Raw genomic sequence first — 26,928 nt, 5'->3', positions numbered from 1 at the left:
GGGCCAGCTGTTATCGGATTAACCTGTTTTTACTCTTAAAGCCGGTTTCTCTCTATGTACACAGTACACACTATGCACATGCACTCTGCGTAAGTAAAAAGAAGCAAAAGAAAAAAAGACCTGCTACACCCTGGTAAATATTCGGATAAACCCATCTATTCCTATTGTTATTGACGACCAGTCGAACGTTCCGCCAACAACCAACCGAGAGTGTACTTTATCAAATGCACTATTCTAACCGTTTAAACGGTGTTGAACAATTTGGTGCCGTTGGACTTGGGACATCTTGCAGGTATTTCCAGTACAAGATCAATACACAGCAGAGTGCTCGCTGTGAACGAAGTTACCAATGCTGCATCATTAGATGCGAAACTCATTCGTATGTCTTGAACGACACGTTTACAGAACTCGTACTTCATTTTTCCCAAAACAAATAGAGTAAGTTTAGCAACCAAAAAAGTTCAAAAAAATGAGCCAAACATTTCAAGGCGGAACAAAATCACAGACACGTCGGAACATTTAATTAAAAAAGGACTTTTTGACAATCAGTGACGAAAAAATTATATTTTTCCAAATTTTTGCAACAAAGGTAAAACTACTTCGCAACTTTTTGGTAGGTTGGTAAATTATGGGAAATTTTTGACATAAAAGCGAGTATTTTGGAAATTTTTCGCAAAAAAACGAGATTTTTAAATTTTAGCAAAATGCAGCACTTCGTCGGGAATTTTTGACAAAAAGCAAAATTTTTAAGCAACTTTTGGAACAAAAAATTAAGATTTTTTTAAAATTGCAAATAGCGATAATTTTTAGTTATTTTTGGCAAAAAAGCGAAACTTTTCATCAATTTTCAGGGAAAAAGGACTAAAATTGAGACCTTTTGGCAATTTTTGACATTTGTATAGGCAAAAAAGCAAAATTTTTAGCAATTTGGTGAAGAAAGAGAATTTTATTCAATTTTTGAAAAAAAGCGAGACTTATTGCAAATTACTAGCGAAAAGTGATCCTTTTTGGCAATTTTTAAAGAAAACGTGATTTTTTCGAATAAAAATAAAAGATGACTACTAAAAAAATTATGAACCCGAAAATACTCGTAAATTAAATAAAGCTTAACAACGGACCACATATCCACATTTTCATACACTCAGCAAATCCACAAAAATTAAGATAAGCGAAACGGAAGCAGGTGACGACGTATGTACTGTAAAATACATACAAACAAAGTATCTTGGTAGATAAGAGTTCAGCCACCTTCGATCTTTAAAATGGTATATTAAACGCGTCCATTAACTTTTTAAGCTGGTTACTGTACAAGTACGTAATACGACTTCTCAAAGCGACAACTTCTGAACCAAAATTAAATGGCTTAAATTTTAAAAAATTGCAATACATAGAGTAAGTACGCGTTAAAATATTTTAAGCTCAACTTACCCAATCTTCAAAATTTAAATTATCTAAAGCTTCCGAAGAAGCTTCTGTGTCGGCTTTTTGGCGTAGATCGTTGGTACCTTCGGATACTTTTTCTAAAAATGAAGATAATTCTAATGCTTCGGCGACTAGTGCTCTACAAACTGCTCTGTAATGCGAGTCTGCTTCTTCTGGTTTCGTCGCACCGACGTGGTCTTCACAAACCTGAAGATTCATTTTATTAGTCCACTGCATTATATTTAGTTTTGATTTGGAAAAAGTACGGTAAGTTCGATATACTGACTTTTAATACTTTGTCTAAGGAAATTTTCTTATCGTTACTTCTTCTTGAGTCATCCTCGCAGTCACCTGAGTCTTTTTCAATTCCTTCGTCATCTGTTTCGGGATGTGCTCTTTCTATTTCTGTATCGTCTGTGAAAAAAAAAAATTACACACACAATTATTAGAGATACAGAGAGTGAAAAGGTTATTATTATTAATATTGTTTTTAAATAATATTTTACAATTTACGTGATGAAAGAGCTACAGTTTCAACTCATTTGATGGGAGAGGAAGGGAAGGGAAGGAATACGACTCTCGTTATTCAGACATCTTACACGTCTTTCAAATTCAAAACGCGATGTTTCAATTCAAAACAGGTACTGTACTTAATTCCTTTTCATTCTGATTTTTAGAACACACATTTCTGGAGAGGTCAACCAGCAGATTGATAGGTAATTAATTACTAATTACTAATTAGGTACCTATCAAAAATTTCAGAGAACCAAGATAATGAATTCACACGTCAAAATTGAAATCGAAATAAAATAACTTTGGACCTTAGGAGTTAGGTGACAGCTCTAAAAATTCAATAGCTCACTTCAAAAGTTCAAAATTGAACAAGCATAAAAATATTTGTACTCGTGAATTTTAAAAATTTCAGAGTAAAAAAAAATTGAAAAAAAATCTGGAAACAGCAGTTTGAAAACTGAAAAAATAATACGTAGATGTCGTAAATCATAGATGGGCATTTCAAATGTCAACCCCCCCATTCGTTTTGCTAACGTGTTCCGAGAAAGACGTTTCTTGCTGTGTAGTTCTCTCTGTACTTGTGTATAGCTATTCGTTTATTTACCTATTGTTGGTTCTCACGCGTTTTTATCTCGTTTTTATGATAAGATAAAAGCAAATATCATCGGATAAACGTTAGTGTGATAAATCCGGCCTCAGCACAGCTGAGCCGGTACCTATCTTCGTATTATGCCTTCCACACCCTCCTCACCAACCACTGGTGCTGACAACAGACCAGTAAAAACGTTCTCAAATGCTGTGAGCCAAGAAATATTTCCTACTAAAGATCAAGCCATCATCTTTCAACACATACCAGGTACAAATGCCACTTATTATGCTGAAAAAATGTCCGCTAAAATAGGTGTTGAAAATATTTTACACTGTGGTGTTATCTCAGAACAAAGGGTAAGAATGTACCTAAAATCAGCTGACCTAGCCAAGCAGTTTCTTGAAACAGATGGTACCTTGGAAATAGATAGAAAAATAATCCGAGCCAGACCATACATGACCAAAAATAAAAAAATTATAATTTCGAATGTACCTCCTCATGTACCACATGATGTTATCCTCAACGTTATAACTGCCCATGGAGCTGTACCTGCAACAAAAATGAACTTTCTTCACCTTACTATGCAGACCAACCTCCGATCAGTTTTATCTGAGAGAAGGTCAGTATTTATCACAGAAGATACTGCAAATAAACTTCCTCCATCTGTTCTAATCAACTATGAAGAGGACCAATATCGGATATTTTTCAATGACACAAAAATCAAATGTTTTATATGCCATGAATTTGGTCACACCTCAAACCAGTGTCAATATAGCTATGAAAATGCTGCAAAGAATTCAGATGCTTCAACAATACAAACAGAAAATAATGATGACTCAAAAGTCTCAAATGTAACCATCTCTGAAATTCCTGAAGATGAATCTAATGAGAATAAACTCACAAAAACAGTTCCAGATAATGAACCTGCAAATAAACCTGAAGAACAAAATGTGAATGTGCAAACTCCATCTGATAATTTTGAACCTAGCCATGAATCTCTTTTCAGTGAGCTCCTAAAACAGACTCAGCCAGTAAACCTGACCAAATCCAGTGAAATTGAGATTCCTAGTACTTCCCAGTCACAAGTTATGAAAAGACCTTTATCAATTTACTCTGAATCTTCAATTTCTTCTATTAATACTGATATTTCTCAAACCCAAAATCCATCCCTAAATCCAAAACAACTTGAAACAAATGAAATCAATCCAACCTTAAAAGTTATAAAGACCAGTGATTCCAAGAAAATGAAAGCTGAAGATGAACCAATTTCCATAAAAGAGCAGCTCAAATCAATAGAAGAAAATTTCAAATTACATGAAAAGGAATATCCAATATCATTTTCGAATTTTCTAGTTATGATGGATATGTTGAAAGGACAAAGTGACCCAATGTCAACAATTACACAATTTACAAATGACATGGATGGTGTAGTGAAAATCTTGAAACAGAATTACCCACATCTTGATACTAGAACTATGAAGACTCGTTTTACCAAGCTCCGAAAGAAGATTTCAAAAGATAATGTCCAGAAAATGGAAACTGATGGTGATTCAACTTCTGAGTAATGGCATCAACCAGACAGAATGTGTTTTTTTTTTTTTTTTTTTTTTTTTTTTACTAAATATTTGAAAAGATGTACTGTTGTAACATGTATGTAATGTCATTTCTTTCTCATACTATAGCTACATGTTTGTTAAATGTCTCCTATGAGCTGTTAAGTATTATTATCTTCTCAATCTTTGTACAAACTAAAGTTATTGAGTAGGTTTTAAGTTCTGTATTCTAGATTATCATATGTTATTAGTTACTATAGTTTATACTGATACTCAGCCAGAAGTTCTTGACCCCCCCCCCCTCATTCTGGAAAATCTAAAAATCACATATCAACTAAAATCATACAAATATGACTTTTTTGATTCAATGGAACATAAATGGCATATATAGTCATTTGAGTGAGCTCAAAACCCTAGTTTACCACCAAAATCCTGAAATAATTGCCCTTCAAGAAACACACTTACGCTCTCACCATAACTTTAGGCTCAAAAATTACTCTTCTTTCCGTTTTGACTTCCCAGGAGGTGATAAAGCTTGTGGTGGCACAGCCATTTATATCAAAAATACAATTACATCATCCCAACTAAATATCTTCTTAGGTAACTTCCAAGCCAATGCTGTAACTATAAATACCCCACACTATAGCATAAAAAACCTCACAATTTGCAATATTTACATTCCCCCTCATCAAAACATAACCTTACAAGAACTAGAAAACCTTCTCATACAATTAACTAAACCATACATTGTACTTGGTGATTTTAATGCTCATTCAAAAATTTGGGGATCAAATTCAAACAATAATCGAGGCAATGTTATAGAGAAATTCTTATCAAAAAATGATATTTTTCTCCTCAATTCTTCAAAACCTACTCACTTTAATATATCAAATGGTACTTTCTCAAATATTGATTTGACCTTTTGCTCTCCAAATATTTCACACCTTTTAGACTGGAACCCCCAAGATGATCTTCAACACAGTGATCATTTTCCCATTACCATTTCCATTCCAAATCAAATTCATAATCCCACAAAAGCAAAATTTCCAAAATGGATACTAGATAAGGCAAATTGGTCTCATTTTAATAAAGAAGTGCTTTCATTAGATTTCTCTTGTCAAGACCTTGACTCTATTGTTCAGTACTTCACTGATTCAATCATTCAAGCTGCTATCAAAACCATTCCTAAATCTTCTTCAAAGGTCCCTAAAAAATCTGTACCCTGGTGGTGTCCAGAGTTGAAAATTGCTATTCAAGAAAGAAAAAGATCTTTAAGAAAATTCAAAAAATATCCTTCTACTGACAATCTCATAGACTTTAAGAAAAAAAGAGCAATTGCTCGCCGAACAAATCTATCAAAACAAAGGGATAGTTGGACCAAATTCATGTTGAATATCACTCACAGTACTAGTATAAAAGAAATGTGGACTAAAATAAAAATATTAAAAGGCTGCTATGTCCCATCTGACATTTCATATCTTCTCCACAACAATGACATTATTACTTCATTAGATAACATAACTAACACCATGGCTCAATCTTTTTCTAAAGTCTCAGCAACAAGTTCCTATAGTGAAGCTTTTCAAACAATCAAAAACCAAACTGAAAATTTAGTACTTGATTTTTCATCTGATAACCTTGAACCATATAATGCACCTTTCTCTATAAACGAACTACTGTACTGTTTAAACCACAACATCAAAAATTCATCACCTGGACCAGATGATATTCATCCATATATGCTGAAACATCTTTCTGACACCAGTAAAAATGACTTACTAAACCTCTATAATATAATCTGGTCTTCAGATTCCTTCCCTCAAACATGGAAAACTGCAACTGTCATTCCCATACTAAAACTTGAGAAAAATATTCACCTTCCCTCCAGTTACAGGCCTATTTCTTTAACTTCTGTCCCATGTAAAATTCTAGAAAAAATGGTTATGAAACGTCTTACTTGGTATATTGACTCTACAAATTCCCTCAGTTCTTTTCAAAGTGGCTTTCGGAAAAAAAGATCTACTCTGGACCATCTATTTAGTCTTACACAGGAAATCAATACTGCCTTTCAAAATAAAGAATTTGTACTCTGTCTTCTTTGATCTTGAAAAAGCTTTTGACAAAGCATGGAGATACAAAATACTTCAAAAAATACATTCTATAGGGATTCGAGGGCATTTAGCTTACTTTATTCAAAACTTTTTATCAAATCGTACCTTTAGAGTCAGAATTGAAAATACATACTCTGAACTTTTTGATATTGAAAATGGAGTCCCTCAAGGCTCTGTGCTTAGCACCATCCTATTTATACTCCTAATTGATGACATCTGTAGTATTATTCCTCAACCTCTTTCCTTAAGAATTTTTGCAGATGATATAAACATTTCAATACGTTCAAACAACATCAAACTAGCCTCAGAAATTATCCAAAAAACTCTAAATTGTATTGAAAAATGGGCTGAAACAAATGGACTAACATTTTCTGAATCTAAAACTCACTGTATACTTTTTACCAAGAGAAATAAAACCTACCCAGAACCTATCCTTGAATTCAAAGGACATCCTTTAGTTTTTAAACCAACCACTAAATTCCTTGGACTTACTTTTGATAAAAAACTTACTTGGACGCCTCATTTTCTCAACATAAAAGCTCAACTTAACAAACGTCTAAATTTACTAAAAATTGTTAAAAATCCAAAGTATAACCCATCACGCCAACTATTACTTCACTTGTACAAAGCTCTGATACGTAGTAAAATTGAATATGGAAGTCCATGCTTTACAAACCTGTCAAATAAAACTACTAACATTCTCAAAACTGTTCAAAATTCCTCCTTGCGCATCTGCATAGGTGCTCTCTATTCGTCTCCAATTGATAGTATTTATTGTGAAGCTGCAGAGCTTCCTCCTGATTTTAGGATAATTCTCATGACAAACAAATTCTTAACAACTGTTGCAATTAATGCATCTCACCCTCTTCAAAGGTCACTCAATGTCTACAGCTCTCAGCATTTCCTCCATACTTCAGGTCCAATCCCAGAATTTATCAAAAATATGAACAACCTACAAATTGACCTAAAAAACCTAATACATCAACCAATATCTTATCCCCCTTGGTCTCTCAAACCTATACAGATGGAATTCTACTTAAGAAACTACCCAAAACATGATCACTCCCCATTATTAATCAAGAGTCATTATTTAGAACTGTTATCAAACTATACTAAATATAACTTATGCTTCACAGATGGTTCAAAAATTACTAATATTCATACTGGTTATGCTTACTCAATTAATGACAAAGTTCTCAGTTTCAAAATTCACAACTGCGCCTCAATTTTTACTGCTGAACTCACTGCCATAAAACATTGCCTAATAGATATAATTTCCATTCAATCAGAAAATAAAAAATTCTTAATCCAAAGCGACTCACTAAGTTCACTGCTATCCATTCAAAACATTTTTTCTGACCACCCCATAGTCCAAGACATACATAAGTCCCTTTTTAACCTCCAATATTATGATTACTCAATTAGCTTCATGTATGTTCCCAGCCACATAGGTATCACTGGAAACGAAACTGTTGATAGATTAGCAAAAACAGCCGCTACCCCCTCCCCTCTTACCACTCTCACTCCTGATGACATTAAATCTCTAATCACTCACAACACATTTACTAACTGGCAGAACTTTTGGTCACAACAAACTTCAAACAAACTCTTCCAACATAAAAAAACTACTCTCCCCTGGAAAAATCTAGGCCACCTGAACAGAAAAGAAGAAATCCTGATTACCAGACTAAGAATAGGCCACACAAAAATTACTCATAACCACCTATACCAAAAAGAACCAAAACCCTCATGCCAATTTTGCAGAAACGAACCCATATCCATCCAACACATACTTTTCAACTGTCCCCAACTAAAACAAAACAGACTTACACTACAGATAAAAGAAAACCCACCTACTATCCCTGACGATCCCTCAGAAATACAAAAATTCATCTCCCTAGTAGAAAACATCGGCCTCACAAACCAAATCTAACCCCCCCCCCCCCCTTACGGGTGTAATAATCTTGTAATTATAAACACCCCAAAAAAAAAAAAAAAAAAAAAAAAAAATGTCAACCCCCAAAATTCCAAAAATGATGGATTGATGACAACCACCACTCCACCAGTCAATCTACAGGCGAAACAGTAAACTTGACAACACCGCAACAATTCCCGGACGTTACAACACGGCAACCATGGAAGTTACGTTACCAACGCCGAAGCGACTACGTCATATGACGTTGGAACGCCACGTTAGTCCGTTTCGAGTTACCAGTTAAAAAGGTAGCGTTTTACAATTCTTTCTGAACGAGTTTGTATTCGCCATTCGTTGAATTCTCCATGAATTCTCGCGTGCTTTACGTAAATACCGCGTAGAATATTTCGTGTCACTTTGAATGAACGTTCAAGAAAACCATCTTCAAATCGCCATCGATGGAAATTTGGCAGATCAGAAGCAAAACAGTGAAGAAAAATTGAGGAACTATGTTCGATGGGTAAGACTTATGATTTAATTTCATTTCTTCATTTTAATTCAATTTAAAAACAATTGGTACGATGCATATTTAGCATACAAACTGCTCTTCTATTTAGTACGTATTCGAATTACGAAAGGTATGCAATATGCACGCGTATTTGTATGAGGAAACAACTAGTCGCAGTCGGTAGTCAGTCAGCTGTGCTGTAGCTGTAGTATGTATGTAATGTATTGGAAATGGTAACGTCCCGTCCGTCGTCGTTGGTCGCCTCACCGTTCATTTTGGTGGTTCTGCCTTCACGAACGCTGACATTTAGAACGACTACGAACGTAGGAGGGGATTCCCCGTTTTCCTCTCATTGCGGGTCGCTAAATACACGTTTTTTAGTTGCACGTAGCGGCGGTTAACAATGATATGTATTTCAAATTTTAGCCATAGTGGGAGACATTCAAAGGATAATAATACAAACACTTCCACATGATTATTCGCACCTCATATATGTATCTACTTTCATTGCATAATGCATAGTTGCATACCATGCAATTCGGGTAACATTGTACGAGCGTTTGTATTGCATTGGTAGGTAGCTAGGTACTATTGGTAGTTTCTGAGTCATCACAATCTACATAAAATCTCAAAATTATGGCAGTTTTCGCAATTTTCAACCTAATTTGAAAAAAATCAAAATTTTTTCAAATTTAAAAAAAAGTGAAAAAGGAACAAGAAGCACACATTTTTTCCCACCTGTGGTTTACAGTGTTTCAAAAAATAAGCACATAATCCAAAATCAGGCATTGAAATTTGAAAAGCGTAAAGTTGAATAAAAAACTCATGATGATCATAAAATTTAAAAGCTACTGTTTAAAAATTCAAAAATTACGGTAAAGACCGGTTTGAATATCGACTATTACATTCGATTTGACTCCTCCTAAACCCCTCTTCTAAAAAAAGTGCCTAATAGCCAAAATAACAATAAAAAGTCGATAATTGAAAATAACAAGAGTTTGGTACGACGCACCGTTCATCAATATTTTGTCATTTTTTTAAGAACCGTGAATTTGAATTTTGAACATGCATTTTTTTCGATTGCACCCCTCTGATCTCTTCCCTCGGACTCCAAGTGCCCTCAAATAGTTTCAAAATATCAAAAAATTAAAAATGACTCGTCGTTTGTGGTGTTTTTGAGATCTATAAATTTGAATATCCACTTGAATTTTGGAAACGATCGCACCATGCCCTCAACGGTAATCCAATTGCAGGCTGGAGGGCTAATCGAAAAATGTAAACAAAGCGTAACGCATAAGATTTCATTAAGTAGAGTTGACTTGATTCAAAATTTTACTTTGAAAATACGAAAAAAAAAGGAACGGAAAAGTAGGAATTGGCTTTTCTGGATTTTAGTAAATACTCTGACGTTGAAAATTCCGGAAAAGTATTTTTTATTTTCTCGGAAAATGGTTACTTTTTGGTAACTTTTTGGCTCAAAATAGGTTAATAAATTTACTATTTTTTCGCAAAATTTCACTCCGATGCCTGATCGCAGAATTCAGTAGATGAAAATGGCAATCCTATCCACCTTCTTCTGTTAATGTTAATGAATTTCAATCAAAGTATCAGAAATTTCCAAATATTCAGAAAAATTGGCCAAAAATTACGCAATTATGCGTATTTTTTGGATCTAAGAAGGATAAAGACTTATGAGGAAATTTACATCAACTTACACATTTTTTTCAAGGCGAAATAGACATTGGCAGATACTTTTTTTTGAGTTTTGTAGGTATAGTAACACTCTTTTTTTTTAAGACTTCAACTGCAATTTTAATAAAAATGAGACCATTTTTTGGCAACTTGACACCTCTTTTGAAAACCACTCTACATATTTTTTTGTAATGAATACAAGTACTCGTAATCTAGTGTTTTTTTCTTCAACTTGGTATCTATTTACTCATTCATCCACAGTTTTGAATTCTGTTTGTATTTGACTGCTTTACTGTTTCAGTGAATCACGCATCAGAAATAATATTATTGTATGAAAAAAGAAATCGAAACTTCTATCGAACTCGCTATAAAAAATCTTGCGAACAAAGTACCTCGTCACCTTTACAGATCAGAAAGCAACTAATTTGAAGAACAGACATCTACAGTAAGTATTTGTAAATCCGTTGTTGTACTGTAGGTTACTAGTATCGTATTCAATTAAAACTGAAATAAATCAGCCGCTAATGTATACAACAAGATCGTGAAATATCTCGATCCAATCTCTGACATCCTGTTTAGTAATTTTTTGGTACGATAATAATCTCATCATTGCGATAATGATGGATATCGTACCTTTTGATTCGAATGCTGCGTGTGCTACCAGGAAGACTCATGCACGAATTACGAATATTGTTTATGGTGCCTTGTATTTAATTAGATAATAATAACACAACGTTAAAATGAAACAAGTCATTCAATTTTCACTTGAAACTTTGCAACATAAGGTATTTTTGCTCAATAGCTCTAATCTAATCCTCGTACCTTACCTACTCTAATAAAAACAGGTATGAACTTCGTAAAAACAAAATTAACATTCCTCGAAACGTACATATATTTTTTCACGAATAAGAAAATATGTACCTAGACCTGTAGAAAATAAAAATTCCGCGTATACGCAACATTGAGCCGCCGTGCAATTCCATCAAATTATAAGTAACTTTTCTCTGTTTTAGTACGTACCTATACCTGCCAATTTCTTCGCTATGAAAGACGATCAAGAATTTAACATTTGGTTTGTGAAAGAAATGGAGAAATATCCATGTCTGTACAATCATCACGATCCTAATTACAATATTAGAAGCAAGCAAGACGAAGCATGGCAAGCTGTGGCAGATTCGGCGTCGAGTCCGGGTGAGAAATTTAAATTGCAATAACAATTGAAAAAATTTACAAACTGCAGTTTATCAAGTGAATATGCACATGGTGCTGCCTAACAGCGGAGTATAAAAAAATAATGGTTGCAGAGCGATGGTTATAACTCATGGATCTTCGGATCCAAATCAAAAAATTGTAACAGAGCGTGGTTACCATCTACGGATCTCTGGATTTTGGACTCAAATATCTGAGTCATAACCACGCTAGCGCTCTGCTACCAGGTGTTGAATCGAATATCGCGAAATGGATAAATTATCAATGGAAAAAACAATTTGAAAACGATATAAACTTTCGCTTTATTTATTCAATTTTGAAATATGAATCATGTACGTACAGATCAGATACAATGAGCACTTGGGCACTGCTCATTGCAACATGCAAAACAATCATATATCCTCAAAATAGGCACTCGATTAAAAATACTACGACAGAGTTCAAATACATTTTTTCGTAATACCGTCGCTTTAATCAAAAATGTAGTTTATTTTAAACTATATCAAAGTATCACCCCTTCAATCTCATTTTCAACTCGACTTTAAATCATGAAAAAAACTGTTAAATAACACCAATCACGCGGTTATAATCTTTGCCTTTAGATACAGTCACGTTTCGGTAATTACAGGGCGCCAAATAGCGAACAATACACCATCTTGGTGATAAATATAGTACCTAGTCTAATACGTAGCTATATTTGAAAGTACACAGTCCAAAAAAAAAGTGAGAAGGTAATTTTCTGATTATTAATTTTTATTGCACAGTTGGCGAATGCAAAGAAAGGTGGAAAAATTTACGAGCCTCTTTTACCAGACACTTGAAACATCGAATTTTAGAAATGAAAAACGGTAACAAAGGCAAAAAACCATATTACTTGGCCGGTCACATGAATTTCCTGCTACCGTTCACCAGAGCGAGGAGTTTTCCCGAAGATAATCTGAAATACTACTGCGATATAATTAAAATGCACGATAATCCTGACAACGTAGTCTACCTGGATTCCGAAGAAGATACAAATTACAGCGAAGATCTCAAGCATAACGCTGAAGTCGATATGTTGAATGAAGAAAACGACTACCCAATCAACGATCATCATCTTATTCTCAACGAAAACGAAAATGAAAACGACGCACCGATGGAAGTTTCCAGAAATCACCGCATTTACGATATGCTACAAAACCTACAAAACAGTAGCAATACTAATACTACTAATGAAGACGTCGATGATATTAAATTTCATAAAGAATCTTTCAAGCTCAAACGTATCGCCGAAAATGAACATGACCAAAGTCCGGATACGAAGAGACAGAGAAATATCGAAAATGACGCCGATTTGAATTTTTTAAAAAGCTTGTTGCCAGATATCAAAACGATGACTGGAAGCCAAAAAAGAAAGTTTAAAATTAACGTTCTAAAATTGATCGACGAAACTTTAGAGCCCTCTGGTCCTAGTACGAGTCAAAGTGGAGCCGGAGACATTCAATCTTGAAAATTTCTCAAGACTTGAGCTTGCTAGTTGCTACCAATCAAAGAACAAATTTCATTTAATTCGTTCGCGACATTCCATTTTATTTTATTTTGGAACTTTCACCTTCGAAAAGAGGAATTTTATCAAATGTAGGTACTTAATTTTTTGTTACTCGCAAAACCTCAGTTTTTTGTTCATTTAAAAGTTACTCATTACAATTTTATGTAAAATTTGTATGTACTACATAATAAAGGTTTTTCATTTCATTCGGCTCAAATTTCAATTACAATAAATATACTCTGAAAAAAATTAGAGAAAGTAAAACTACCACCAAGATTAATGTGAGGGCGAATTAGGTAAATCAATAGATAGGTAAGAATTCACAAATACACTGATATTACTAAATCATCATTATCACGCTTGTTTCGTCATAAATGAACAGTTTAATACAATTTTAATGAGCAGGTAGGTAGTAGGTACAGCAGGTAGTGATTTGATTCCCTTTTTTCAGTACTCGATCTTGTAATCAACCGTGTCTCCGTCTCCAGACGAGAAAGAGAAAAAGAAAACAAGAAATATAGTTGGTAACCAAGAAACCAATAATGATCGAAAACACTCCTCAAAAAACATCTCGAATGTAACCCAACAATGCACAGTTATTATAATTTTCGAGAAACATACAGTAACGGACACGTTACACTTTACTTGAACCCACATCGATCAAAAAAATAGTCGAAAATAATAATTATCGCATAATTATTCAGAAAAATAGAACTCACAACCAACGCGCCATCATTAAAAATCATTTTGCGCTATTTCGCAACGCACAGAACGCTTTAAGCGCGGGTTTAACAATTAAACTATCAAAGCATGACTAATACTCATAGTAAAATATGTTTCATTAAACGAATTTATTTTAATAACCATAACCTATCGTTTTGTGAGGAATTGATTATAATATGCGTACAAGTCCGACAATCAAGGGGCATTTTTGATAAAAATCAAATGATTTCAGCTACGTCTAATGGTAACACTGATTTGATTAAACGCAGTCTATGTAAAGCGCCTATGAATTAAAGAGAGAAACATTTGAAGCCAAACAAAAGAGGTCCTTTGCCGGAATCACTCAACTTCAAAACTAAAGGAGCTACAGACAATTTGCAAATTACATGGAAAAAATGAAAATTCCAATTTTCTCTAAAAAATTTCAGCTTGCATTTTTTTCTAATGAACATCACTTCCGGTGACACATTTTAGAGGCAGACCAAACAGTTTAGTGTCAAAATGCTCACATTCAAAATTGAAGAAACTGTAGGCAACTGGCAATAAAACTTATTGAAAGAGCATACTGACAATGAGTAGTTACTGCTGTTTCCATTTTAAAGATGGCCCATTTTGTAACAGAACTTTTTTGTTCATTTCAAAAGCCAAGTAGTCGACTTTATTGAGATGTTGTAATATGAAACTCAGGAGTTCTGAGCTCCATAGGATGGATTTAGAGGGTGAGAGATCAATTGTTACCAATTTCTTTGCCATTTTTATTAGCCTACATTTTTTTTTTTTCATTCCTGAAACTCAACCCGTAGATCATAATCGACCACAGAAGTTCGTTCAAAAGCTGTTGGTTATCGAAAGAATAAATCTTTCACTATTCAAATCTGATCATAATTATAAAAAAAATCCAAATCGTCTCGATAACCGACGACTGAAAAATTGCCACCATTCAATTGACATTGAAACTGTACAAAAATATTCAAAAATAGCAAATCTGCTTAAAAATACAGCTTCTCGCCGCATAAAAAATTGAACGTCCGTTTCAACGTCACGAAAAAAATCGATCATTGAAATTCGTTAGCCACATTTCGCCTTCGAAACGAGCGTTTTTTCCGATAAAATAGCGAAAAAAAACCTCCAAACGTGACTATCCGTAGCTCAACCACTCTACAAAATACTTAATTTTGTTTACAATTATAGCACATGCCAGCCCACTAAAATTCGAGAGGAAAATATTGATCTACAATTTCTCACCTGCTCGGGGCGCCGAAATTAATGACGTAACAATATGAGAAAGAAAAACGATAAAAATAAACGCTTTGGAAGGTCATCTCATAAGCAGAACCAGTTTATTAGACACTATTAACGATTTTATCTATCTTATACAGAGTGAGCGAAGTAGCCAATACATCGCATTTGTTTCTATTTTAATGCTTCAACGAGCAGTGCATGAGCACATCGAGTAACTACCTACTATCTAGACACACGCCTAGTCCATTTACCTACAGTACCCTTCATTTCCTTTACATAAATTATACGCAGAGCAGATATTCGTGAAAATTCGTAACGACCTTTCAATTTTTAATACACTTAGAAATAAACTTGTAAATGTCATGTTTTTCCAAGATTTTTCGAAACCACGATCGCAATTTTTTCTTCGACATTACCTCACATTAATCACTCGCACAGCTCAGTAGATTTTACTATACATATAAACGACATTCTAAAAAGAAAATAAGAAAGCATTGGAAAGGCGAATTTTTCTAAAACACATTCATCATTCATTCACTTTTATATACTGTATTAAAATTTATACCTAACGTATCAACGAATGCAAATAAGTGGACACAAAATACACAACTTGTGATAAGTTTTAAAACTGTTTACAATCAGTGAAAAGAAAGAGAGAGAGGTTAACTACACAGTAAAAACGTGATCGATACTCGTGGTATTGAGTGAATAGGTATTTTTACGATAAAAACGCTAAAAGTGAAAAAAAGAGTCGTCAGTAGAATGATCAACATTTGAATTAGTTATGGTGATATAAACGTTAAAAAAACTTCATCCATCCCAGACATACGAGTACATAGAGTGGATAGCTTATGGTACGAGAGTTGAGTGATGTGCATCACACAGGTAATTATTTTTTAAACGACATCATTACCTATTGTCAAAGGTCAACAATGACGCCGATTGGTGAGAAAGGATGCTAATTTTGGTTTTAACTTCATGAGTAAGAACATATCGCAGCATCAAGTGCATCATGCATGTGTAAGTATGTCAACGAACACGAGTCAGCTTCAAGCACAATATACCAGCGTTTTAAAGAGGCTGAAAGTTCAGCTGCACATCGACTGCATCAATAATGCACGATAAAATTATAATTCTTTCGTTCTCTTTATTCTCGCGGATGAGTATAAAATTTAAAAGGTTTTTCACGCAACGTAAAAGGTCATCGTAAATCTGTAACATCCTATAGGTATATTCGAATTCCAAATTATATACAGGGTGTCCTCTGCTCCAACAAAGGTCTGACAGAGACAGCATGCTTCAAATTTGGGAAGTAAAATGAATTTTTTCAGATCTTTAACATTTTTCAAAAAAGAGTATTTTTTACAAATTTATTTCTTGAAGGTTTCAAAATAGATGTTTAAAACTTTTCACAAATCAAAAATTGAAAAAAAAAATTTTCAAAGTAGTTTTTGAAGTTTTTTGTTTTTTTTTCTTTCATCATTTCAACATCAAACAATTTTGCTGATTTTTCAAACCTTTAACTTCCAATTTTTATGTTTCCAATCCAAATTATAGCATTGTTCTTTTTTGAACACCGTTTTCAAGCTTTTACTTTTATTATTGTTGAAAAAAGTATTAATATTTAAAACTTTTTATTCTTATTTTTTTCGTCTTTTTAAAATTCAAAAAAATTTTCTATTTTTATTTTTTTAATAGGTAAGTATAATTTTTGGAACTTTTCATTTTTGTTTTGTCGTCTCAATTTTTGAAGATTTTTTTTGTCTATCAATGATTGAGCTAACTTTCAACTCTACTTGAAATTTTTGCTACGTAAAATTCGGTGAAAAAATTTAGCGTTTCGTAGAAAATTTTGCTTCCTCATAGTTCCATAATTTCAAAGATATGCAATTTCGTCAAGGAACTATTACTATTCACCTGGAGCAGGTCTGCAAAAATGCATTACCAAAAAATAAATATCTCATTCTTGAACTTTTTGAAACAATTTCGCTCTTTCAAATTTCAAGATATCAGGCTACATTTCGTTCATACAACGAATGTTTTTTGTTCCTCAAAATGGCAAACGTTTAATGGGACACCTTGTACATCTGCAAAACAGGATGCATATTGCGCATCGTAAAACGCACCCAAAAATTATTGTACATCTAATTCTGCGAAATACCAGGACTCGCAATTCGTGTGGAATTTTACAATCAGCAATTTGTTCTGAACAGGACCTTCCGTTTAAAAACCAGCGAGTATTATTTTCACATTCAATTAGGTAAGTCGTCGTGTGTAATTACTGCAGACGACTTGACCGTGAATATAAACACACATGAAAATTCAAACAATATCACGAATGCGGTAAGTTAAGTACCTAACACTACGACCGCAATAGTCGCCTTCATTTTATGTTAGTACATAAAGTACATACATCTAAAAAGCATCGTCGACGTGTTTTCTATTTCTGTTTCTTAAATTATTTTCCATGTAAGTACGTAATGAAAAATGCAATTAGAAAAATACATCATTTTGGTATCAATGCAACGTATTTCTAAAAACTTGACAACACGAGCGACTAGGAAACCGTTTTATTTACTTTTTTTTTTTGTAATAAGATAGGATAATTCTACCGGAACGCTCTAATAATAATCGTACGTACGGATACTTTTAATTACTAAATTATACGCGTAAATTACACAAAAATATTCTCTATTTTTTAGAAACTTGGAAAAAATTTTCACATAAATTAATCGTTATTCGATGTAAATTAAGTTGAAATTCTTCAAAGTTTACCCATACCATCCTACAATAAATAACCCACATCGGTAGGTAGAAGTACGAACTCGAATTATACGCTACCAACTGTTCGAAAATTATACCGGTTTTACTAGAAATAACAAAACATGTATTCGGTAGCATCGCCAATTGTACTGGAAATTCATCTAGAACTATCTCACTCAAAATTTTGATACCGGTAATACCTAATGTGGTAATACGGCATAAAAAAAAAGAAATTTTACTTCGAATTACTAATCAAAGTACGTAATGTGAACTTTAAAATCACCTGTTCGAAAAGATTGTTTATTTTGTTGCCATGCACGAAACATGATACGTTATTTTACTGCTACCTACCTGTCAAATGAATTTCAAGATAATAAATTATCATTCGGAATATTACAAATTCTTCGTGATTCTCTGGTACCTGTTTACAAGATGATTGACATTTTTCTTGCATCATATTCCGAAAAACGATATCAATAAATTACATTTTTTAGGCTGTTTGAATTCGAATTTCGAGGTCTTATGTACAATAAAATTAGTCAAATTCTTGCGCGCGTTTTTTTAATTGTTTGAATCATGAACAAAAACTACCCAAAAAACAATTTTCACAAATTAACAACTCGATTTATTTTTAAAAAATTCAAATAACATTCCTGCAAAGTTTCAACTAAATGAGTAAGTACGTACTTTACATGAAAGAAGTAGAATTTATGATCATTTTCAAATTTTGATGCATAATTTTGAAATTACTCCCCACACAGATATATTTTACATCCCCCTCCTGCTCCTCCTACTTGAACCGCAGATAAACTTACTGAAATGCAGAGAAATAATCTGAAACATGATTTCAACACAGATAGTAATAAGGTAGGTAGAGGTACCAACATTTTACGGTTGAGAAACAAAAAAAGAGAATGAATAAAAAAATTATTTTCAAAAAATTATAGGAAAAAGGAGAAACATTTGAAAATGTTTCAGAAGACTGAAAATATTGAAAAAATAACATTATGGTTTTAGAAACAATCAGTAACTTTTTAATAACAGGAATATAAAAACTCAAAAATTGAAAAATTGCTCTGTTTTTAAATTTTGTTGAAATATCATAACATTAAAAAGATTCAAACGTTTTTTATTTTCAACATCAATCAAAAACTAGAAAAAAACAGGTTTGTAATAATTCGTGAAAAATTAAAATAACAGTTTCAAAAAACTTGAAAAATGGGGGGGGGGGCGTTCAAAATGTAGGATTTTTAAAAAAATGGAAAAATTTGGAGGAAAGTTGTATGTAGTATGTACTTAAAATTAAAGAACAAACAAAATAAATGTTCTAAATTTTTAAAAGGACCAACAAATCAAAAAATTCGAAAAATGTTATTTTTTAATTGAAAAAGAAACAACTAAACAAACAATATTTGAATGGAAAATAAAAAAGAAAATGCACTCATGAACAAAAAAATGAAAATAAAGAAAAATTAAAAACTTATTTTCTAAAAGAATAGGAAAAAACGATAACGAATGAAATCTTAATAATTAAGTGTTCTATTGTTATCTTGTTGGAATCACAAACACTTGGACAAATAAATCTTGAAAAATTAAAAAAATATGCTTTCAAATACATACTAAAAAAAAAAAGCTGAAAAATGAAACAAGAGAAAGAAGTATGTAATCGTAATCCACTTTTGACGTAAGCTTGAATTTTTTTTAATCCATAAAATGAAGAGAAAATTAATAGGTAGGTATTATGTTTTCTGAATTGAAGAAGATCCAAATGGTGTTTTTTTTTGTTAAAATGTAAAAAATTTGGAGTATTTTCCATATAATAATAGGAAAAACAAGAAGAATATTATTAAAGAACAAACATTGAAAAATGTACCTTAAAAAAACCTAAATAATTGAATTTAAATGTAGGTAAATATATATGTAAAACTAAAAAAACTTTTTTAAAAATTTGAATTTTTTTTTTTTTAAAAATATTGTATGTACTTTGAGTGAATTTAATTCCATGTGACTTAGTTTCCTTTTGAAAAAATTTCGTCTAATTCCCCAATCCTTAGACCTACAAGACCGCAACGTAATTATTTTCTCCAAAATAATCACTGGGCAAGGGCAAGATATCTAAAACGTTTTGACTTTTGACACGTATTATCTTAAAAACGAATCAACATTTTACAATTTATGTTTAATGTCATTTCGTAATCGTAATCGAAGTACACAAAACTGAAATTAATGTTTGACCAATAACGCCATCGCTCGCCATATAGCCATAGCACACGAGTATTCCACTATTCATCGTACAAACCGCGTCAATCGAACACGAATAAAAGCAACACCAACAAGTAAATGAAAAACTAATCAAAAACCAAAGTTATTATAAAGTTGGAATTGTTTTACCATTAATATCATAAACTCAAGGCGAAGAAAGTCAATTAAAAAGAATAAAGAATCACCCTGAATTCTGAAATTACCTATTCTTCTGGTCGATATAAAATCATTAGATTTCGCAACAACGAAATGAAATTCACTGAAAGGCCTGTATAATTTTTTAAAAAACAAATTAGACATTAACCTAGGTCTCTTCTTCATTAAATTAAGCAATGACGATTATTTTAATTTTTTTTTCGGCTAACCTATTCGTAAAAAGGAGATATTGTACGACTTCCAAAATGTTTGAAGGAACTCGAATAATTTCAACACATTTATTATAATCAAATAGGGCGTTATTTGTATAATTAAGTATATTATGCACAAGCACATGGCCATGTATGAAAAATGATAACAAAAAATTACCATTCCTATAAATAAAACGACGATTAATGACGACGTCACCGGATACGTGTTTGTCATTTCTAGTTTCAATAAAATTTAATTTTCATAATCAACCAAGTAGAAATGTCCCTTTGCCGATCAAATACACACAATCAAAATAAACTATGACCATCAAAAATCAAATATTCCACGATTAATAAAACACCAACAACGAATAAGTGTACGTATACTCCAGCAGAGAAATTTTAATAAAGCATCGTTAACGATGAACAACAATTAATTATCTGTACGGTGTCAAGCTAAGCACACGTATATGAACCCTCCTCCCCCCACACTTACCATTCTACAGGAACAGGTGACTTGAACGCATGTACAACAAATTAGTAACGATGAATCCTAATCGAGTGTGAAATTTTCGAACAAACAATTCAAAAATTTCACTCGGACAGTAAATCGAGCCTACTCAAGACAATCTATTTATACAGAACACAAAAGTTACCTATTCCTACGAGTAATATCAAGGAGAATTAAAAAATCTTGGCAGAGGAATAGGCAATATAGACATGATACGTGCAGACCACAGATGTCAAAATGATCAAATGAAAAAAATTCAAAAACCAGTTAACTCTCCAACGCAAATACTCGAAGAAAATAGGTATACCTAACCAAGCATATGTGTAGAAAAACTCGACGAACGAGTAGAAAACAATCAGTAAAATTATTAAAATAAGAACGCAAATTTGTGAATCTGTAGTATACACGGTTAATCGGTCATCCAGCCGCATCTTTATGTATTCCGGTTACATTATAATACTACAAATGTAATTATAAAACCGTTAGGAAAATTAAACGAGCAACATGAGGCATAAAATTATCATTTAAACATCTTTTTCACTTGGCATATTAATCATTTTTTGTAATATTATATTCAATTAAATAATACAATCGAATACATCGTAAGTATGCAGTAGTGTTGTACCTTAAGTATACTCAGAGTTACGAGTACGTTTAATTGTACATATAAATGGGCGCGATCGTGACAAATTATCAAATCTATATACCAGTATCTAATTTAAATTACCTTCTCTTTCAACCATATTACCTCTCTCGTTTCGTTTAAACACGTGCGCTTGGCTCTCGTTACGATTACACGCTAATTCTCGAATGACCTTTGTGCGTACGCTCATAACAAAAAGGTGTCTGAACTCTCGATTGTCTCATTCCTCCATCTCTATCTGTCCATTGCATAGTATCTTTGAATATTTAAGGTAGGCTATATTTTCTTTCCCAGTGTCATTCCAGTTTTACATAAAATTCTTCTCTGATATATACATAATGCATTAAACATTTGGCAACTTGGCAACTCTTGGCGAAAATTTATCATCAAATGAAACGTAGTCTAGTTCACAAATTGATATGCAAAAGGCAAAAAATCCAGTTCAAATTAAAATTTTTATAATTATCTAATCAAAAATTCGATAAATTGCCAAGAATGTCGTTTTTTCCGTAATAGGAAGAGAACGGGTGTTTTTTGCGTTTATTATTTCACGTACCTAATTAAAATTCCAGAAAAACTGTCAAAGAGACCAAATTTTTCATTTACATATTCATTTTCAAGAAGGGGGTTGTCGGCTCAAGACTGAACAAAAATCGATTTTTGAAAAAAATTGAACGAAAGAAATCTAGAACTCAAAATTTTAGCAATTACCTGGAATGGTGGTTTTTTAGGTAGGCATCTAAAAAAAAGACAGAAATTGAATCTGCAGTCCCTTTGATGCTATAAGGTCTGAAATAACTGTTCATCAATTTTACCAAAAATCACTCCACATTTTCGCTGAAAACTGGCACCTTTAATTTTGAATTTTAAAAAATTTGCTAAAAATTGAAAAATCTATTAGAGAAGCTGAATTTTTTTGATCACCTCTAAAACCAGCGTTTCCAAAAATCCAACTTTCATTCATTCATATCTCAATTGATTTTCTTGATCGTGAGTATATCTGATGAAATAACTTCAAATAATTAACTTCTGTAATTTTCAGCTCTATTTTTCCCTTCAAAAAACAGGCTATTGAGAATTTTGAGGGAAATCATTTAAAAATCATTTTCATGATCTCAGAAACCCATTTTTATAAATTTTTGGCAAGTGTGCTCCATGTTCTCTCTTCTTTCCTAAACTAAAAACGTCTCAGTTTGACAATGAGTCAAATTAAATTAAATTTGTTCTAATTTGGTATTTGGATGGTGGATTCAAGTTGTTTGAGCCCTTCATTTAAAATTTACACATTTTTCAAATTTACAAATTTACGAGTACTTTTTATAACAGACACCTGAATTCAAGCATTCAAAATAACTTGGCTTCGTGTTGGACTTCTCCGAACAAATTTTATACAATTACCAACTTACTGCATAAAACGTTTGTATACCTAGGTGTTAGTTCTTCAAACACAATTCGACGTTATTAATAAAAATGACAGTAACACCTACAATACTAAAATAGAACCATTCGGAGGTGTATTCACAATATTGTACGAGTACATAAATGCGGAGGAGGAGGAGGAAGGGGAGGAAACATAAGAAATTACATTCAAACGTACTATATTAATCAATCGATTCATCTTCATTTGTAAAAAAAAAAAAAAAAAGTATAAACCTCCACAAAACGCGGAGATTCTTTATCTTCAAAGAGCGAAACGCATACGCGTATTTACTTAAAAATTATAATAAAAGAAAGCGTCGTGAATCAATATACACTCATTCTAATAGTACATACGAGTAAGATTATTTACCGAGTAAAACAACCAATATTGGTGTTCTTACCTTTACAGCAAAATAATAAAAGGGGAGAGAAACGAAAGTGATAAATTAAAGCATTAGAAGAGCAACATAGAAGAAAATTTCTGTGTTTTTTCTTTACGTAAAATAACAGAAATATACGTCGAGTTTTTAGATGAAAGTTTTCAACGTTAGAATGTATAATATACCTACCAAATATCGCACTTCTATAATCGTTTTATTAATGTACCGGCGCCATTAAATCATTAAATTTAACGTACTTTCTTCTAAATGACGACAAATCGTTACCTAATATTTAAAAAATTTGATTTACAAGTTTACTTTGTAATAAGGTGCAAAAAAAACAAGAAATCGTCCAAATTCGTATCCTTTACGATCACCTACATCTTGAGAAAAAAATTTTTATAACCGGTGTTTGATTACTAGAGTAACAAACCAGCGAATAATACATATGTTACAAGTTCGTCTCCAAGCGAAGACTACATACACGATATCGTAAAAATCCAAAAGCACGAATTGTTTCAAACCAGAATCAATGACAATCGACAATTCACAAAATTCGACAAGTATAGACAATTAATTTTAAACATCTCGTAGATAAAATTTTCATCGTTGATCGTATATTAGCAAAATTTTAAGCCTCGTCGTAATTACAATAAACTTTTCAACGGTTCAGTTCAAAAAGAATGCAATAGCTTGGGCACACCACGCATGAACTTGAACCCACGTTTCGTGAGTAAGAAGCTACTGTAATAAACCAGTCTGTACGTGGATAAAAATCATAAATTACAACAAAGAGTTAAAAAGCTGCATTTTCCACTGCAGAAAAAAAAAGTTTAATTACATTGTTAACAAAAAAATGAACACGTAAGCGAGGAAGTCATCGAGGAGTAGGAGCGGAAAAAAGCACCATAATAACAATGAACTGTAGGTAACGTTACATAAATCGGATACACGCCTAACCTTGCATGTAAAAAGAAATAATATGGTCATTTGGTCGTTGGGATGTGGACAATTGAATTAAAATTTAACGCGAGTCTACCATCATCATCCGATGGTATTCTGAAAATAGACTATTCAAAACAGATGCGAAATTTGCAAATTCGTCGAAAAAATTGAACACTATAGGAGGTCTAAATTCCACTACGATGACAGAGTTAATGAAATAATTTACCTACGAGTATATTACCGGTCGTCTGGTCATTCATTACGAGATAGCATCGTAAAAAAACAAGGTTATTTTCCGTAATAACGTTACATCGTTTGGTATTGTCAACAATGGAACGTTTACTGCTATTCATTAAATAATAAATTAACCTCGCATGAAAACATCGCGTCCAGTCCGATCTGAATACACCAGACAATTCCAGAACAGAAAATAACAATTTTCTTCGAATTTTATCAACACAAAAAAAGTCAACCTTGATGAAACCCTTTCCACGGTCCTCGGTCCTCCTCCAGTCCTCCCCCTTCCCTACTCGCATAGCATAAATTATACCAAAATGTTCGATTAGATAACTCGGGTTTAAAATGAACTCCTTTTGGGAACTTTCATCGTTCAATTTTTTAATTTCAATACACTTGTACTTTTACTCAACAACAATGCGGAAAATCTTTCAACGGTTAATATGCATTTTAATAAATTTAATATAAATCCGGGCGCAGAGTTGGCTTTATTTAGCTACTTATCCACGCAGCAGAACATTATTTCCCTTATCTGCTCTCTCCATCGTTACGGGCTAGAGAATTCGAGAGCGAGAGATTTGTCCACATTTGTACTTTCAACGGGAAGGACGAACGTAGAAAAATATCCGGTTTTACAAATTTATTTCGACTAGTATCCGGAAATATGTCCGGTCAATGGCGTGAACAAGCAGCGTGTCGACATCAAACCCCAACTATGCTGATTCGCAATGAAATAATTTTAATAAAAATTTAAAAAAATGTAAGTATATGATAATTGATATTAATACATCAACCAACATAAGAGTAACTATACTTATACCTACAGAGTCGTACGCTAGCCGAAGAATTATTCGCACAGGAAAAAGGAAGGTGAACACATAATGTTGGAAGACAAGAAAGAAAAAAATGCACCAATGCTAAAGCCGCCATTAAAGTAAACATTCTCAAGAAATCTAATTCCATTGTTTACCTGGTATTGACCTCTAGTTAACTGATATTAGGCTTATTTTAAATGCTAATGTCCTTTTTAATCAGCCAACCTAGTTGAAGTACACAGTTATACAAAGAGGCGACTTCGGCCTTATGAGTAATCAGTCCGAAGTAAGTATACATTAAGGGCATATTCTAATACTTTTTTGGGGAGCAGGAGTGCATTGAAGGCATATTCTCGACAAGCGATTTTTCGTACCTAAACGATTTTTTTTTGGAGGGGTAGGGATTTTTTCAATTATATTGTCTTGCTATTGTAAAAGAACATGCAGTTCTAAGAATTTTTACTTGAAATTATTGGATATATTTGGTACTTGTGTCATCCATGTTTATTGTTTGGGAAGGGGGCGGTCTGTCTTAGGCTGGCTTGACCTAGGAACTTAAGACATGCAAATGAATGCGCATGTAGTTTTTGATGGTTTCCTTCCTGTTTTTAAAGCATTACAAGAACACTTTGTCTGGTTAAATAGTTGAATTTTTCAGTAAGAATGACTTCAAATTGCATGGAAAAATACGAAAATCAATATCAAAACGCTTGAAATAAACCAGGTGACACGAATTTGGCTCAATTTTGTTTTCACGAGTTCCTCTCGATAATCTGCTAAAATAACGAGGTCATCATTTCCACCCTAAATTTTCGAGGAGAAGGAGAAGGCTGTAATTTTCACACATTTTTCAATTTTTGCAAAATTATCATAGTTTCAAAGGAACTTGTTTCAAGCTTCCACTTTTATGTTTTAAAAATTGAAATTTTTATAACGTGAAAGACTGAAAGTTTACGAATCGATAAATGACGCCTGATAGTAAACATGAAACAAGAAGCAAGACGACTTTTTGCAGAACCCATTCTTGCAAAAATCTCATTTTCGGAAAATAAGGATTCGATTGATTTGGAAAAAAGCTCTCAGTTATACATTGACGAGCAAATGATCCGTGATAGGTAAATCAAATTATCAACCAATCCATTATTCAGTATTCTCAGAAACCATCCCGTATCTCTAAATTCGTAACCTAATTTATTTCCCCACGTCAAATTCGAATATCCTTTCAAGAATGAATTCAATCCCAAGCAAAAAACCAAAGCGCAAGACTACAATAATTTTCTACACCGCACTAATTTTGCACAACGCTTTTCGCAGAAGCAATTTATTGGTGATTTTTTTTCACGAAATATCCATACCTGTGCTAATAACACGTGCACCAACCCACCAACACACGAATAACAATAATCAAGAATCGAGGTTCGCGATTCGTAGCCACTCGTGTACCTAGATTTTGCAAATGTTTATGGCTTCGGGTACTGCAATAATGTGTTATTAAACTATCACTAACTTATCAAATTACCTATATTTTAGGTTTTTAATCTATACGGCGAGTGTAAAACTACGCTAAAGGCTTCGATCTGGTATCACAGTGCGAACGAAAT

At 32.9% G+C, this 26,928-nt stretch overlaps 2 protein-coding genes across 4 annotated transcripts in view; one reads left to right on the top strand and one right to left on the bottom strand.

The window, feature by feature from the left end:
* spir (spire type actin nucleation factor-like) overlaps nt 1-26,928 on the bottom strand; it is a 110,131-nt gene that overhangs the window by 52,701 nt on the left and 30,502 nt on the right. For all 3 annotated transcript variants that reach the window (XM_065344270.1, XM_065344272.1, XM_065344271.1), the window contains exons 4-5: nt 1,709-1,836; nt 1,429-1,629 (exon numbers count right to left, since the gene is read on the bottom strand). In XM_065344270.1, coding sequence (XP_065200342.1) covers nt 1,429-1,629; nt 1,709-1,836 — 329 coding nt within the window. The remainder of the gene's footprint in view (nt 1-1,428; nt 1,630-1,708; nt 1,837-26,928) is intronic.
* Nucleotides 8,371-13,246, top strand: LOC135831636 (uncharacterized). The gene is made up of 4 exons (XM_065344279.1): nt 8,371-8,623; nt 10,605-10,748; nt 11,317-11,494; nt 12,277-13,246. Exons 3-4 carry the CDS (start codon nt 11,347-11,349, stop codon nt 12,999-13,001), a joined length of 873 nt encoding a protein of 290 aa, XP_065200351.1. The 5' UTR covers nt 8,371-8,623; nt 10,605-10,748; nt 11,317-11,346; the 3' UTR covers nt 13,002-13,246.

The sequence above is a fragment of the Planococcus citri genome, chromosome 1 (genome assembly GCF_950023065.1).
Source record: "Planococcus citri chromosome 1, ihPlaCitr1.1, whole genome shotgun sequence".
Classification (NCBI taxonomy): domain Eukaryota; kingdom Metazoa; phylum Arthropoda; class Insecta; order Hemiptera; family Pseudococcidae; genus Planococcus; species Planococcus citri.
This window is presented reverse-complemented; position numbering and strand designations above follow the sequence as displayed.

Excerpts from the sequence above, each read along its gene's own strand:
- LOC135831636 (XM_065344279.1), top strand. The coding sequence starts at position 11,347 with ATGAAAGACGATCAAGAATTTAACATTTGGTTTGTGAAAGAAATGGAG. Across the intron at positions 11,495-12,276 it reads AGATTCGGCGTCGAGTCCGG|TTGGCGAATGCAAAGAAAGG; the intron begins GTGAGAAATTTA and ends TTTATTGCACAG.